The sequence below is a fragment of the Chiloscyllium plagiosum genome, unplaced genomic scaffold, assembly GCF_037043375.1.
Source record: "Chiloscyllium plagiosum isolate Xiang-an unplaced genomic scaffold, Cpla_swu_hap1 HiC_scaffold_5, whole genome shotgun sequence".
NCBI lineage: Eukaryota > Metazoa > Chordata > Chondrichthyes > Orectolobiformes > Hemiscylliidae > Chiloscyllium > Chiloscyllium plagiosum.
In genome coordinates this window covers 51,657,295-51,671,181 of record NW_028270143.1, presented here as the reverse complement: position 1 = coordinate 51,671,181, position 13,887 = coordinate 51,657,295, and the positions used below count along the sequence as shown (strand labels likewise).

At 38.6% G+C, this 13,887-nt stretch overlaps 1 protein-coding gene across 2 annotated transcripts in view; it reads right to left on the bottom strand.

Moving 5' to 3' along the window:
- The window catches only part of nfx1 (nuclear transcription factor, X-box binding 1), a 71,083-nt gene that overhangs the window by 20,472 nt on the left and 36,724 nt on the right, over positions 1–13,887 (bottom strand). Inside the window, exons 8-14 of one of the 2 annotated variants that reach the window (XM_043689966.2) lie at positions 12,892–12,991; positions 10,325–10,542; positions 6,706–6,803; positions 5,961–5,991; positions 5,157–5,239; positions 1,552–1,660; positions 491–610 (exon numbers count right to left, since the gene is read on the bottom strand). In XM_043689966.2, coding sequence (XP_043545901.1) covers positions 491–610; positions 1,552–1,660; positions 5,157–5,239; positions 5,961–5,991; positions 6,706–6,803; positions 10,325–10,542; positions 12,892–12,991 — 759 coding nt within the window. The remainder of the gene's footprint in view (positions 1–490; positions 611–1,551; positions 1,661–5,156; positions 5,240–5,960; positions 5,992–6,705; positions 6,804–10,324; positions 10,543–12,891; positions 12,992–13,887) is intronic. The other variant, XM_043689967.2, reaches the window with a different exon arrangement.

Genomic DNA, 13,887 nt, shown 5'->3' with positions numbered 1-13,887 from the left:
CCCTTAAACGTGGACCTGCTTTGATCTCACTGAAACTATTCTCCTCTCATTCATAATCTCTCCAAAGTTGTTCACATGCATGCTAGTTTTATGAGAGGCCACTCTCCACTGGTGCTTTTAACTCTGAAGTCACTCTCCTCTTGCGCTCTTTAAACTTAATTTAAGCAGCCCTCCTCATGCTTCTTTAAAATCATTTGTGTTAGTTAAATATGGGTGCTAGAGACTCCATGAGGTTTGGTCCAGCCGGTGCAGAAATGATACTCTGCTATTTTAGATCACATTGGATACTGCCTAAGTGAAGTCAAACAAGTTATAGTCAACTTTGTTATCCCTATGGGTTTCAAAGATAGCCCCTTAACTACTTATCACCATTCATAACTATCCAAACTATTCACTTAAATCTCTTTAAACACAGTTAATCACCTGTGCTCCACCAAAAATCACAAAAGGATTTCAATTTAATGAGCATGGTCAAGCCATTCTTTCTTACCTGGATGATCACACTCATGCTCTCTGATGCAAGGGTTTTTGCACTCTGGAGGTTTGGTGCCACATGGTATTGGAGGATAGATCACTGTTTTGCCACAATGACATGTTAATTCATCAAAACCTAAACAGCAAATGTTGGATTAATTGCATAATCTAGCTTCCAAGAGTTTGCACTACCATGTAATCTACACGTGGATAATAACAGATGAAGAAACAGCTGTTACACTGAGTGTAGAATAAGAAAATGGGAAGGAGATCGAGGAGTCAGACTGAACATTTTCAGACATCTTTTACCTTGAACAGGTGTCCAGCGAGAGTGAACTTTCAGTTTGGCAGACATAGCAAATCAATTTTAACCAACAAGCCTCATTTACCCATCTACTTCACTCTTTGCTATGGGTGTGAAGAGCTGTTTGTGACAAACAAAGCTGGGTTTCCCCTGGTTGCTAAGCAGCTTCTAGGTTAAGCATCAGGAGTGACTTTTAACAAAAGACTGAGAGGGATGAGTAGTGCAGAATAGGGGACACTGATTTTCCACGTTTGTGTGGAATAGCATTCTTGGTGACAAAGGACAATTTTGACAGTTTTTTGAAAGGTCTTTTGTCAAAAGACTAGTTTCAGAGAACAATTTATTTTAAGCATGGCTCTCTTTTTTTGTTAAACTAAAGGTCCTACTGTTTCAGGCAAATTAGAGATAGTTATCAAATCCAATGACATTTTCTTCAGCTGTGAAATCAATGAAGGACTGCCCCTAGACTCAAACAAAAATAAGAAATTTATGCAATGCAGCAGATTAAAAAACTTATTGAGCAACCAGTTCACAAAATTTAAAAGATCCTTTGGAATCCTGTTATGGACTAACTGGTTTGCTATGGTAAAGGCTAGATTTTATTAAACATCTGTTTTAAGAGTGTATTCTTCAAGCTTCTGATTCTATCTAGTAGAAAACTTGCATTTATGTAATCACATGCTTGGGCCATGAATGGGACTCTGATATTATAAAATGCTGCATAATTCATAGACACTAAGTCAGATTACTATATTTTTTGACTTCAGACGTACTACTTTGCCAGCAATTCTGACAGTTTCCACGGTGGCAAGGTTCCTCACACTTGTGCTGTCCACAGTTAAGCTTGCGTCCACAGAGAAGGAGACACTTATGTTCAGTATCCTTAAAAATGAAACCAAACAGGTTACAAGACATTTGACAGTAGTCTCAAAACTATTCAAAAATCTATTTAACAAAATAAAACCCTCACTCTCCATATACATTCAAAAACTTGCCAAGACATACATTTCAAAATAACTGAAATAGTGCCTCTCTGAAATGTTACTGAGTCTACTGTGGAATTCCACAAAACAGTGAGCATGGAATATAGGAAGCAGCAGTGTGACAGTCAGACAGACAGAATGGTGAGAAGCAGAGAAAATTGAGATAAATTGGTCTAGAATGAGCAAAGGTGCATATATTAATGCAATGTCAACTACCAGCCTGCACCTTAAAGGCAAGATAATCTGCATGATCTAATAAAACAACCTTAATATCTTAAGAGCTTAAATGTTGTATAGTGACAGAATTTTACATATTGTAATGAAGGTGGTTTTAAAAAATACCAAATGTTTAAGATGAGATCAGCGGACAGCAAGCTAGTTGTAAAAATTTAATGCATCCAGATTTGCTGACAACAAGAGTTGGTGAGAGGACACTAAGATGCAGGAGTGAGAGACAGACAGATTAAATTTATGGGAATGATAAGAGCAGATGTGGTGTTATGATGTTCATATACTTTTAAAGGAGAGACCACATTAAACTACTATTAAACACCACCATCTTGAGGCAGAATGTGATTTATTAAGACTGACATGTCATGTAACTTTGAGCAACAGTGGTAAAACTCAGGCATACTATACTTCGCTCCTAGTGAACATTATACAATCTTACTTGGAAATAAACAATCCAGATTGTTTCACCAATCATTGTGAATGACTGGCATGTGTGGAAGAAAAGGATGCTATGTAACACTAGTATGTGTTTTCTGAAGATTTTTAATTTTCACATTCAGCAGCAGTGGCATGATTTTGAACATAACCACACAGAATATAAACCTCGACCCCTCCATACTCAATAGAAGAAACGAGCTGGTGTTAAAGTGAAACAAGTATGAAACCTGTCTTTTGTATGGGTACATCTCTGTAGGGGGAACTCCACATACAATTACTTCCGTATTGGATCACACCTTGCTGAAGCCAACAGGAATCAGATTCCCATAAGTTAGGTTAAACCTGTGAGAGCTTAATTGTTCAAAGTCTAACCACAAGGTTAAATCAAGAACAGAAACTGAATAGCAGACAGCAGGCCATCTCACTACATGGGAATTCATTAATGAAATTAACGACTACAGACTGGGCTGTAAAGAAGAATCTATGTAGTAACACTAAGTCTGTAAAAAGTATTTTCTTCATTATTTACTTTCACTTTGGAACTCCTGAAGTCAGTTTTCACAACTAAATTTATTATTTGTGGCTAGTGCTTAAGTTAAGCCAGGAACGAAAAATCAAAAAGCTTAACAGCACCATCATTACTGTTAAGCAGTAATATATGACCAGCTAAGGCACTGGCAGTACCTTTAGTGGTCAATCAAGACAAAACAGCTGGAAGATTCTGGATTAGATGTCAAAAGCTGCAGCTAGCATTAAGAAATGCTGCAAAAAAAGGTAGAAGGTGACCACAAAATATCCAATACTGAAATGGAAGATAACCTGCCTGAATTCACTCCATTCTGACCATACATCAAAATTGGGTTCTCTGAAGCACATAAACAAGCCATCTAGAAGGGCAGCAGATACATGGAAACTCCACCATCTGCTAACTTCCCTCCAAGCTATTTGCGAGCCAGCCTTAAAAATATATCATTGCTCTTTCAGTGTTGCTGAGCCAAAATCCTGGAAATTCCTCGCGAGTGGCATTTTGGGGGAATACCTGCACCAAATGGACTGCAGTGATTCAAGAGGCAGTTCACTATCATCTTCAAAGCAACTGGAAAATGGGGAATAAATGCTGGCCCAGCCAGCATCACTCAACCCACAAGTGAGTTACAAAAAAAATGTACATATCTTTAAGATTGTGTATTCTGAACTGTCAATAAATTCAATTCAGGACAATACTAGCTGTATGATATGCAGTCCATAAAGAGCAGCAAAAGTCAGATGTACTTTATTTAGCTTCCAGGGCATATAGTTTGTACATAGACTTACCTTCAAATAAAGAACCCCCCTTTTTTTTTGAAACCAATCCTTGTAAATGATTAGGTCGAAGAAAAGAATGTAACAGCAAATAGAAAACAATGTGACACAGTATGAAGTTATAAACTTGTGGGAAAAATATCAACTTGCAACAAAGGAATTGCGAATTTTTTATATTTAGAAGGATTTTGATATCCTTTGACTTTGGTATTCGTAGAAGCATAGAATCCCAACAGTTTGGGAGCAGGCCATTTGATTATCAAGTCAACACAGCCTCTGAAGAGCATACCACCCAGACACACCCAATCCCTGTAAACCTTCATTTCCCATGTCTAATCCACCAAGCCTGCACATCCCTGGACACTATGGCCATGCTAAATTGCACAATCAACCTAATCTGCACATCTCTGGACTGTGGGAGGAAACCCAAATAGACATGGGGAGAGTGTATAGACTTCAGATAGTTTCCCAAGCCTGAAATCACACCCGGGTCCCGGCAGTGAGTAGTAGTAGTAGTAATCACTGAGCCACTGTGCCGCCCATTCATGTTCATGTCTATGTGGACAATGACAAATCATATACTAGTTATTGTTACACATCTTACAACATTTAAATGTGGCCACGTGTGAAATAACGTGTTCAAATCTGGCCTCCTTACCTCAGGGAGGACACTCTTACTCCAGAGGTGTGACAGAAAAGTTCATTAGACTGTTTGCTGGGGTAAGGGTTTTATCCTAAGAATATTGAGGGTCCATACTCTCTCAAGTTTATAAGAATGAGTGCGGATTTAATTCAAAGAGATAACATTTTTCAAGGATAGATGTAGAGAAAAACATTCCCCTGGATATGGGATCTGGAAAACAGTTAGACTCAAAATAAGAGGCAGGAGAAGTTATAATTAAGAGGAGGAGAAAATTCTTTGAGTACACATTATCAGCTGTTTGGGTTGGAACTTCTCACCAAGTATATTTAAGATAAAGATAGACTTTTAGCCAAAGGGAATAGGATCATGCAGGAAAGTGAAATTGAGGTAGATGATCAACCATGATTTTGCTGAGTGGCAGAGCAACTTGAAGGACTATGTATCGTTTTCTAGCTCTTACTTCTGAAGTTCTTTCATCATCCCATATTCTGACTGCATTCTGGAGCATGTGGTTGCTTCCACTTTGCTCCTTTGTTTTTGGAAACCATTACCTGTGCAATGGTAGGTAGCAATGCAACCATGCTAATACAAGATAAATTGACTATGGATAATTTATTTTAAAGGATAAGTTACCGGCCTTTATTACAGAGTACGAGATATATCTATGCATCTAATCTGATCTTCTGAAATAGTGATTTGTCAGAACACAATATTTAATGTACATCATGGGGCAATAAAGTGTGCAGTTTAAAAAAGTCTCAAACATATTTGATCGACTTACCACGCAACAAATTTCATTACATTTGTGGCGGCCACAAGAACGTTTTTTATTGCAACGCTTGTCACACAGAAAGAGCAGATCTGCTACATAAGAAAATTACAGTAGAGGTGGTGTTACACAGCAACTCATGAAGGCTTTCACAACAGTGCAATCTCCTTTCAGAAATAAAATTTCATTGATACAATAAGAAATTGATAATTTCTACTAAACCATGAGTATCTCTAATATAGTCAACAAATTATGAAATTCATTTTGAAAAAAAAACAGCATCTAGGTACCAATGGGGTTGCTACTGGTTACAGAATGAGGGTAGTAATTGCGGCATGTACATGTGAGAACACGTGTGCGCATTAAACTTACAAGTGCTGGACAGAGGTGACCACACTAGAGTGTGTCAGACAAGGGAAACGTGTTTAGTATTCACTTTTCAACACTGACCAGCAAAGGTTAGTTACAAAATTACTGTATGCCGAGTAGAACTTGGCCAGTTATCTAACATCGTACGAATACTTTAGGAAGGCTTCTCAACAAAGGAGGGCAGGATAGGCTAAAACAAGCTAGTCGCCACAAGAATCTATCAAATTTTTTATTTAGCAGTTAGTTTCACAATAGATTTTTGGAATCTCTCATTCAAAACCTTGGGTGATGATATGGGGCAGAATTGTGAAAATGTAAGAAGTGAAATCTCATTTCGCCTATTTAAAAAAAAATAAACATAACAAATAATCAATTTCTAACAACGTTTTAACTGAAAACATCGCTACCTTAATTTCCAAAAAAAAATGGAAGCATCTCGATGCTTACCTTCCTTTGTGATGTTGACACAGGGAACATCCTATGCAGGATTAAATAATAATTATTACACAAGCTGAAATTCACTGAACTTTTTTTTCTTGAACTGAAGTTTTTCTATCAGAGATTAATGCAGAATTAAATTCTTCCACACAGGTCAACCACTGATGTGAGTAAACAGTTCAATTAAGGAATGTATTTCTATCAATGATTTTGGAGATAGTCCTTTAGAAATGGCAAAACTTAATTCGTCATCAAACCACAGAAATTAAATAGTGAATCTATTGTTAAATGGCACACTATTAGTGGTGGTAAGAATTTTTATGGCTTAGAGTTCATCTATTCATTGTCTTCGGAGACTGGTAATTATTTTAATTACAGGCTAGATACTTTTTGTGGCAAAATATGTAGATGGGTGGGTGTTCAGCGGAGTTAAATGCAAAATCTGAAGTCTGGGTTCCCTTGCATGCTGGGAATTGATTCAACATACCAGCATGCATGTGCCTGATAATGACAAGTGCCTCACTAGGAAGTCAAACTGATTGACAAATAAACCTGATCTCTGCTAGGAAACTGGGTTCTGTGAAAAATTACTCATATTTTTCCAGATTCAAAAGGATTGCTGCATAAACACTTGCCATCTCCCTAAATCTGTCCTTGCCATGGTCTAACTCCAATGAGATGTGAATTAGTATTGAAAGCAAATTGAATGAAGTAGATATAATATATTGTATTATAGATGTGACCTTTCCCTCACCTGCTTTTTAAATCCACACCGACAGTTAACAGTGGAAATTCCAGCACATGGTCCACATTCACCTTCATGGCAAAGGTTACTACAAGTATGAATGGAACCTATATTTTAAAGAAAAAAAAACTTAATTCTATTGATGACCATGAATGTCAGAATTCCTGCAAATAAAATTCTCAAATATTGTTGAAGACTAGCTGTACGGACTAGTCTCAGAAAAGGCAATATAGTGTATACAGTCACTAAGTCATATTTGCTTCAGACTGTTGGCCTGGAAGCAGGCTATCTAATTTTGAGAACACTCAAGAAACTTAGTGTTAATATCATCATGGAGTATTAATTCGTATCCTATCTTACAATATTCCAAACATACATTTGACAATGAATTACCTTAACAGACGGCAAGAGACCTAGAGAGGAACTGAGGACTGCAGATGCTGGAGAGTCAGAATTGAAAAGTGTAGTACTGGAAGAGCACAGCAGGTCAGGCAGGATCTAATGTCTTGGGCATAAGCCCTTGTGTGAGAGTGAGTGAATGAGTAAGTTGGAGCACACACTAGGGTCAACAAATTCCCTACGTGTTGCAACATCCAGCTTTTCTTCCACTGTCCCCTGCTCAGTGCTTACTTTTTCAATTGCGACTCCCACCACCCTCCAAGGACCTCTTCTTCTGACTCAAGAACTCTTCATCCTTTTGGACATCCTGCCCTGGTCTCTTAGTCTCTTCATCTCCATCTGCTGCCGTGACATTGATCGCCTCAACCTCTCCACCCCTCTCATGCTCTCAAAAGCGCAACCTTCCACTCCCTCTGCCCCAATCCCAACCTCACCATTAAATCAGCAGACAAGAGGGGCGCAGTGATAGTGTGGTGCACTGACCTCTACCTTGCTGAAGCCAGGCACCAATTCATGGACACCTCCTCTACCACCCCATCAACCACGACCTCACCATCCTTCACCAAACCATCATCTCCCAGACCATTCACAACCTCATCACCTCAGGCGATCTTTAATCCACAGCCTCCAACCTCAGTTCCACAATCCCGTACCACCCAGTTCTACCTCTTACCCAAAAGCCACTAACCTGACTGCACCAGTCAACTTGTTCCTGCCTCACCGAACTTGGCCTCTTATCTCGACACCATCCTGTCCCCCTTGGTCTAGGAATTCCCACACCACCCACCCGCTTCACCTCCATGACATTCATTTCTCTGGCCTCCAATGCCCTGTATTCACCATTGCCTCCAAACTCCCTCCGCGCTCCCCCCCACCCCATTTCTTCCTCTCTTGTTGACCTAACCAGTACCCCTCCAACAACAAACTCATTTAGCGGAACTGGTGCGCACCCTCAACAACTTCTCCTTCAAATTCTCCCACTTCCTTCAGACCAAAGGGATAGCCATGGGCTCCCGCATGGACCCAGTTATGCCTGCCTTTGTAGGATGGAACAGCCCAACTTCCGCAGTTACACCCCTACCCCCACCTCATCCCAGATCCAACCCTCCAACTCGGCATCACCCTCTTGACCTGTCCATCTTCCTTCCCACCTATCCACTCCACTCTTCCTGCCGATCAATCACAGTCACACCCTACCTGCACCCCACCGGCCTTCCAGCTACTTTTGGTGCACCCCCACCCTCACATTTATCTCTCAGCCAAACCCCCACCGCACATCTCTGAAAAAGGGCTTAATGCCCGAAACATCAATTCTTCTACTTCTCGGATGCTGCCTGACCTGCTGTGCTTTTCCAGAGCCACACCGAGTCTGCAAGAGATTCCTAATTTTCCCATGTTAGTGACATCTAATTTGATGATTCCTCTTTCCATACCAGAAAGGTCAGAGAAATCTTTTTATGGCAGAGCTTCTTTTCCAGTGCTAAGAGGACTGGTTTTGGCCTCCACTCTTAAACACTCAACAGCACCCTTTCCTTGCACACTAATGGTTAGTATTCACCCCACTACATATTTTGTGATGTCTCCACAAAACAGATTTCTTGGTCTCTATTTTACAGGGATAACTTTTAATCTAGGACTTCATTTCAATATTTGTTGCAGGGATGTGGATGTCCCTGGCCAGGTCAGTATTTATTGCCTCACCCTAAGTGCCCTTGTGAAGGTGGTGGTACCACTACAATCCCTGGGGTGCTACTGGAAAGGGAATGCTCTTATTTGATCTTCTCCTAATTTAACTGACATTTCATTATCCCTGATACTTCCATGCAGAACATTACAATACTTCTCCATTTCTCATTCAAACTGAAAGCAGTGTCCAAAACACTTAACTGATTTGAAAAAGAGAATTGAGATTGTATTTGCTGCTCATGGTGTAGCCCCTTCTACGAGGGCACAAAACATGTTAGGACACTTTCTAATGTGCCTGTAAATATGACCAAATAATACCCTGTGGCTCACTACTGCAGAGATTGGCTGTCATCAAGACCCACACCTATCCCATACTTATCAAGTTTTCTGTACTGCTCTATCCAAGTTTAAAACAAACTACAAGAACAGTGTTTTACCTTTTTCTAGGCATCCTGAATACCTCTGTTGGAAATACTGACCAGTAGCTTTAGATTTTAGCAATAAACAGCCGGACACTCTAAACGTAGGGAGCTGGTCTGATAGGGTATTGCTACTCAGATAGCCAGCCGAACACAAAGCAGGCAGAATCAGACGACTTAAAAGCTTTTCCACTTTGCAGATGTACACTAAAGAGCTATGCATTTGCCTTGGGTCAAAATTTTATTACAAATCTACGAGATGGTTTTTATTTGTTTGATCTTCAATTTCCTTCATGTTTTCAGCTTAAGAACTTCGCTGATGTCTTTCCATCTTCAATGACTTCTACACAATATTTCTCTTGACTCACCTATAATTGCCTACATTATGTAACAGTTTTCCACTTGCACGTCTCTAGGGAAAAGGCTATGGGACTAGGTGCACTGGTCTAGCAGAGACCTGGTACATTCAATGCAGGTGAAATATTGGTGCTATAACCATTTATGAAGTCTCACACTCATTCGGTTCTTTCTCTTCCTAGCCACTTGTAACAAATTGTTGACAGTTCTATTGCATCATGCAGAATCAGAAGGCTTAAAAGCACTTTCACCTCACAGATATACTCTAAATGGCTATGCATTTCCAGTATCTGTTTTTATCTCAAATTTGCTACATTTTCTGTTCATAATTATGTTTGAGAAGCAAATACAAACAAAACAGGATGGCCAATCAAATTAAGCCAATGATGATTGCAGTCTCAGTATACTCGACCTTTCCCCATTAAAAGCAAACATGACTGAAATTACAAAACCATAGCTTAGAATGCACAAGGATATGTTTACTTGGTTTTCACTAAGTAATTTACAGCTTGGAAACAAGTTTTCTCCATATTATGAACAACAAACTGAAAATAGCTAACTCCTTAGTGACTTCTAACAAATTATGGAAAAGTACCACAATAATGTTTTAACAATCCTAACAAATTCCACGCAGAATTTATTCCAAGTTGTGAACCAGTTTAAAATTTTTATTAATGAACCTCAATAATATGATTTAAAAACTTCATTTCATCAATTAAAAAAAAAGTTCATAAACACAACTGGTCAAAGCCATCTAATCTCCTCACCATCAGAGCCACAAGGTAAGGGCTTGCCACAAGTCTTCCCACACGATGGTATAGAATCAGTGCAGCTCTTACGCTCAGGGTAACCAAGCTCTAGAAGTTTGCACAAAGGAGTCTGCCCACAAGGGCAGCTGTGTACCAATGCTGGCAGGCGAGGACAAGGCTGACATGCAGATGGGTGGCACAGCTGCAAACAGGTATGGTTTCCACAGTCGAGTTTCCTAAGGGAGCAAATAATCCATGAAACTTTGAAGTAAACAATAAGGTACAAGGGGATTATTATAGCATGTACCAGTCATGCAGACAGACAAATCAATGAGCCATAGTTACAATGAGCCAATACAAGGTGAGATTACAATACAGAAATTTAAAAACAGCATTTACAGTATCCATATAAAATGCTCACAATCGAAGCTATTAAAGTGGGAAAAATGGTTTTGCATCCAAAAATCTTGGTTCAATTTGCCAGTGGATTTTTGCCAATCACATCTTTTATGCACAGATGTGATTGGGAAAAAAAAGCAAACTTGCGAATTACATAGCATTACAACATGGAACAGACACAACCAATTTTTTAACAATTATTTCTTGTGTCTTTTAAATACATAAAACATGTAGGATGAGCTTTAGTAATTGTAATAATGCGGTTACACAAAATTAATTACAGCTGTACTAGTGAGAAATGGTAACTTTGGACATGCTCTATCATGGCATCAGATTCCATGCCGACTTTCTATTGTAAAGTAAAGAGTTTTCTACTACGATCAATCAACTAAAACTCCCACCCAACTTCCTGCACGCGTGCATACTCACGCATGAAAGCGATCTCAGTTTCAACACTGTTGTCATAATGTTTTAATTTTTTTAAAAAATCAGTACTTTCAGCCTACGCCTTTGCTGTAGAAAATCAAATTAAATGCAACACGTTAATTTTGGAATCACAGTTCACATTGGGGTAGCGATTCCTGCAGATAATGCTGATTTTTGCAATGAAATTCACCCAAAATTCAGCAAATCAGGAGACTGAGCAATTTTAGCCCAAATCAAGTGTCCTTTAAATTTCTGCAGATGTTTATAAAACCGACCCGACTCAAATTAATCACCATGACAAGTATCTGATAATTGTGCTCTGAGTCTTTCAAAGCTGATCAAAAAAAATTGAACCAATTTTTATTTTCTGTAAGGGTACTAATACATCATGATAAACAAGAGTTTCACATGAAGGCGCAGCCCCAGCTTATCACGGCCTTCCTATATCTCTCTACCTACTGCCATTCTGTATTTGTCAATGATTTCCTTCAATTTTTTAAGCTCACCAAGTCCATTACCTCTTCATACTACAAAACATTAAGGCTTTTATTTCCAGGGCATTAAAGAAGCCTCAACTGACTTTATAAATACATGATTGAGAGACTTATACCGGGGTGGGGGGGGGACTCAGTGTTAATACGAATTCATTAAAATTTGTCTACTTGTTTCAATGAGATTCATTAGCTTTATCATTCATTTAAAATGACATTTAAAATAAAACAATTCAATAAATCTTTTGACATGGAGCCACAACTGGCATCATTTTGCAAATGGCTCGCTCACTGAGAAGCCGAAACGGACAGACAAGTGGAAGTAGGGAAGAGCAATACAGATCAAGCCACACCAAAACAAAGGACAGAATTTTAAAAGCTTACCAAAATCCTAACCAACAAGACACGAAAAAAAGGTCTGAGTTTAGAAGGATGACAGGAGGGATCTAATTGAAACATGCAGAATACTTAATGGCCCAGAGTAGATGTTGGGAAGGTATTTCCATTAGTAAGAGACTAGAACCAGAGGGCATTGCCTAAGAGTAAAAGGGGAGACTTTTTAGAATGGAGATAAAGAGAAACTTCTTCAGCCAGAGAATGGTGAATTTATGGAATTCATTGCCACAGAAGGCTGTGGAGGCCAGGTCATTGAGATAGATGGGTCGAGTATCAAGGGGATCAAGGGTTACGGACAGAAAATGGGAGAATGCGGTTGAGAAACTTATCAGCCATGATTGAATGGCAGTGTAGACTCAATAGGTTGAAAGGCCTAATTTCTGCTCATGTCTCTTATGGTCGAAACTTGGAAAATACTGATTTAAACAGGATATTACTACTTTTGTTCTTAAGATGTGTGAATATGAAAATATATCCATTCTGTGAGGGAGAAAAATAGTGGATGGTCAGTGGACACACCAGGTGGTGCTTATTTTACTTTTAATTATATTTAGCAGACAGATAGGAGAAATTAACCAAAAATTGGAGATACAGAGACTGAGACTCAACCCAGAATGGCAGGGTTTAGAGAAAATCAAAGAAATCATTATAGAGGAAAACCAAGAGAAACAAATTTCAGACCTGAACAAGGGAAGAAGAAATAAGAGAGATCCCATTTCAAGGAAGCAGTGGAAATCTCAAACTTCACTTATTAAGTTAACTTGTTTTTAAAAAGCAAACATACATTATCAATCAGTATATTCTGTCTCACTAACTGCCTCTTAAAAGATATCTACTATGACCAATTAAAGCATACATCTATGCTCAATTCACCTGTCACATTGTTTCTGACAAGTAAAATAGCCAGTGCCATCATATGCTTCTTTATCTGTTCCACATAGTACTTCTCGGAAAGTAACTCCACAGTAGCAGCCTAGAAAGGAGACAAAGTAATAATGATTTGATCACTTTGGTATTTCATAATTCAGGTATTTTTCTAGTCTATAAGCTATCATGCTACAAGATCACTATAACTGAATAGTTTCACAATGCAGTGAAAAGATCAAGAAAGCCAAAGAATTGAGTCACATTCCATGTACAGCACAGAAACAGGTAGCTGGTTGAATGTGACTATTTCAGCTTAACACTCCACAAAGATGATCTGTCTTCATTTAACTCCATTATATTCCTCTATTCATTTCTTCTTTACGTTCTTCTCTAGTTAAAGTGCATCTATATTTATTGCCTGAACCTTTCCTGAAGGATGAGTCCTGGCAGTCGTTATATTATGTTTGAATATTTTCTACACCTTCTCCAATGTTTCTATAAAATTGTTTCCAAAATATGGATATAGTATACTGCCATGTGCAGTTCTAATAAGTTCAGTTCACGACACATTCAGTTTACCTTATCTGTTCTGTTCTATTCTTTGAGAACTTAATCCCAGTGCTTGTGTTTGTTTTAAAAAAAGTTTTCCTAAACTTGTCTTCCTGCTTTTAGTGATTTGACCATCTCTACCCTAGATCCCTTGTGTTTTCTTATCCATTTATACTCTTTCTATCCAATTTCCTCAGTCTTCCATTCAAAATGTACTATATCACACCATATGCTGAAATTTGTTTACCAATAAATTGTTCAACTTCTAAAAGTCAGCTGTAATGGACAATATTTATTCAGTTTTAGGTTTATTCACAAAGAAATATTTCAAACAGATGGCTCCAGTGTTACCAAGTGTTCCTTTATATGAGCACAAGTGTTGAGCAAAGAGTGCCCCTCTCCTGTAAACACAACATCATGTTACACAATTAACTCCTCATTTCCTGGTTTAAA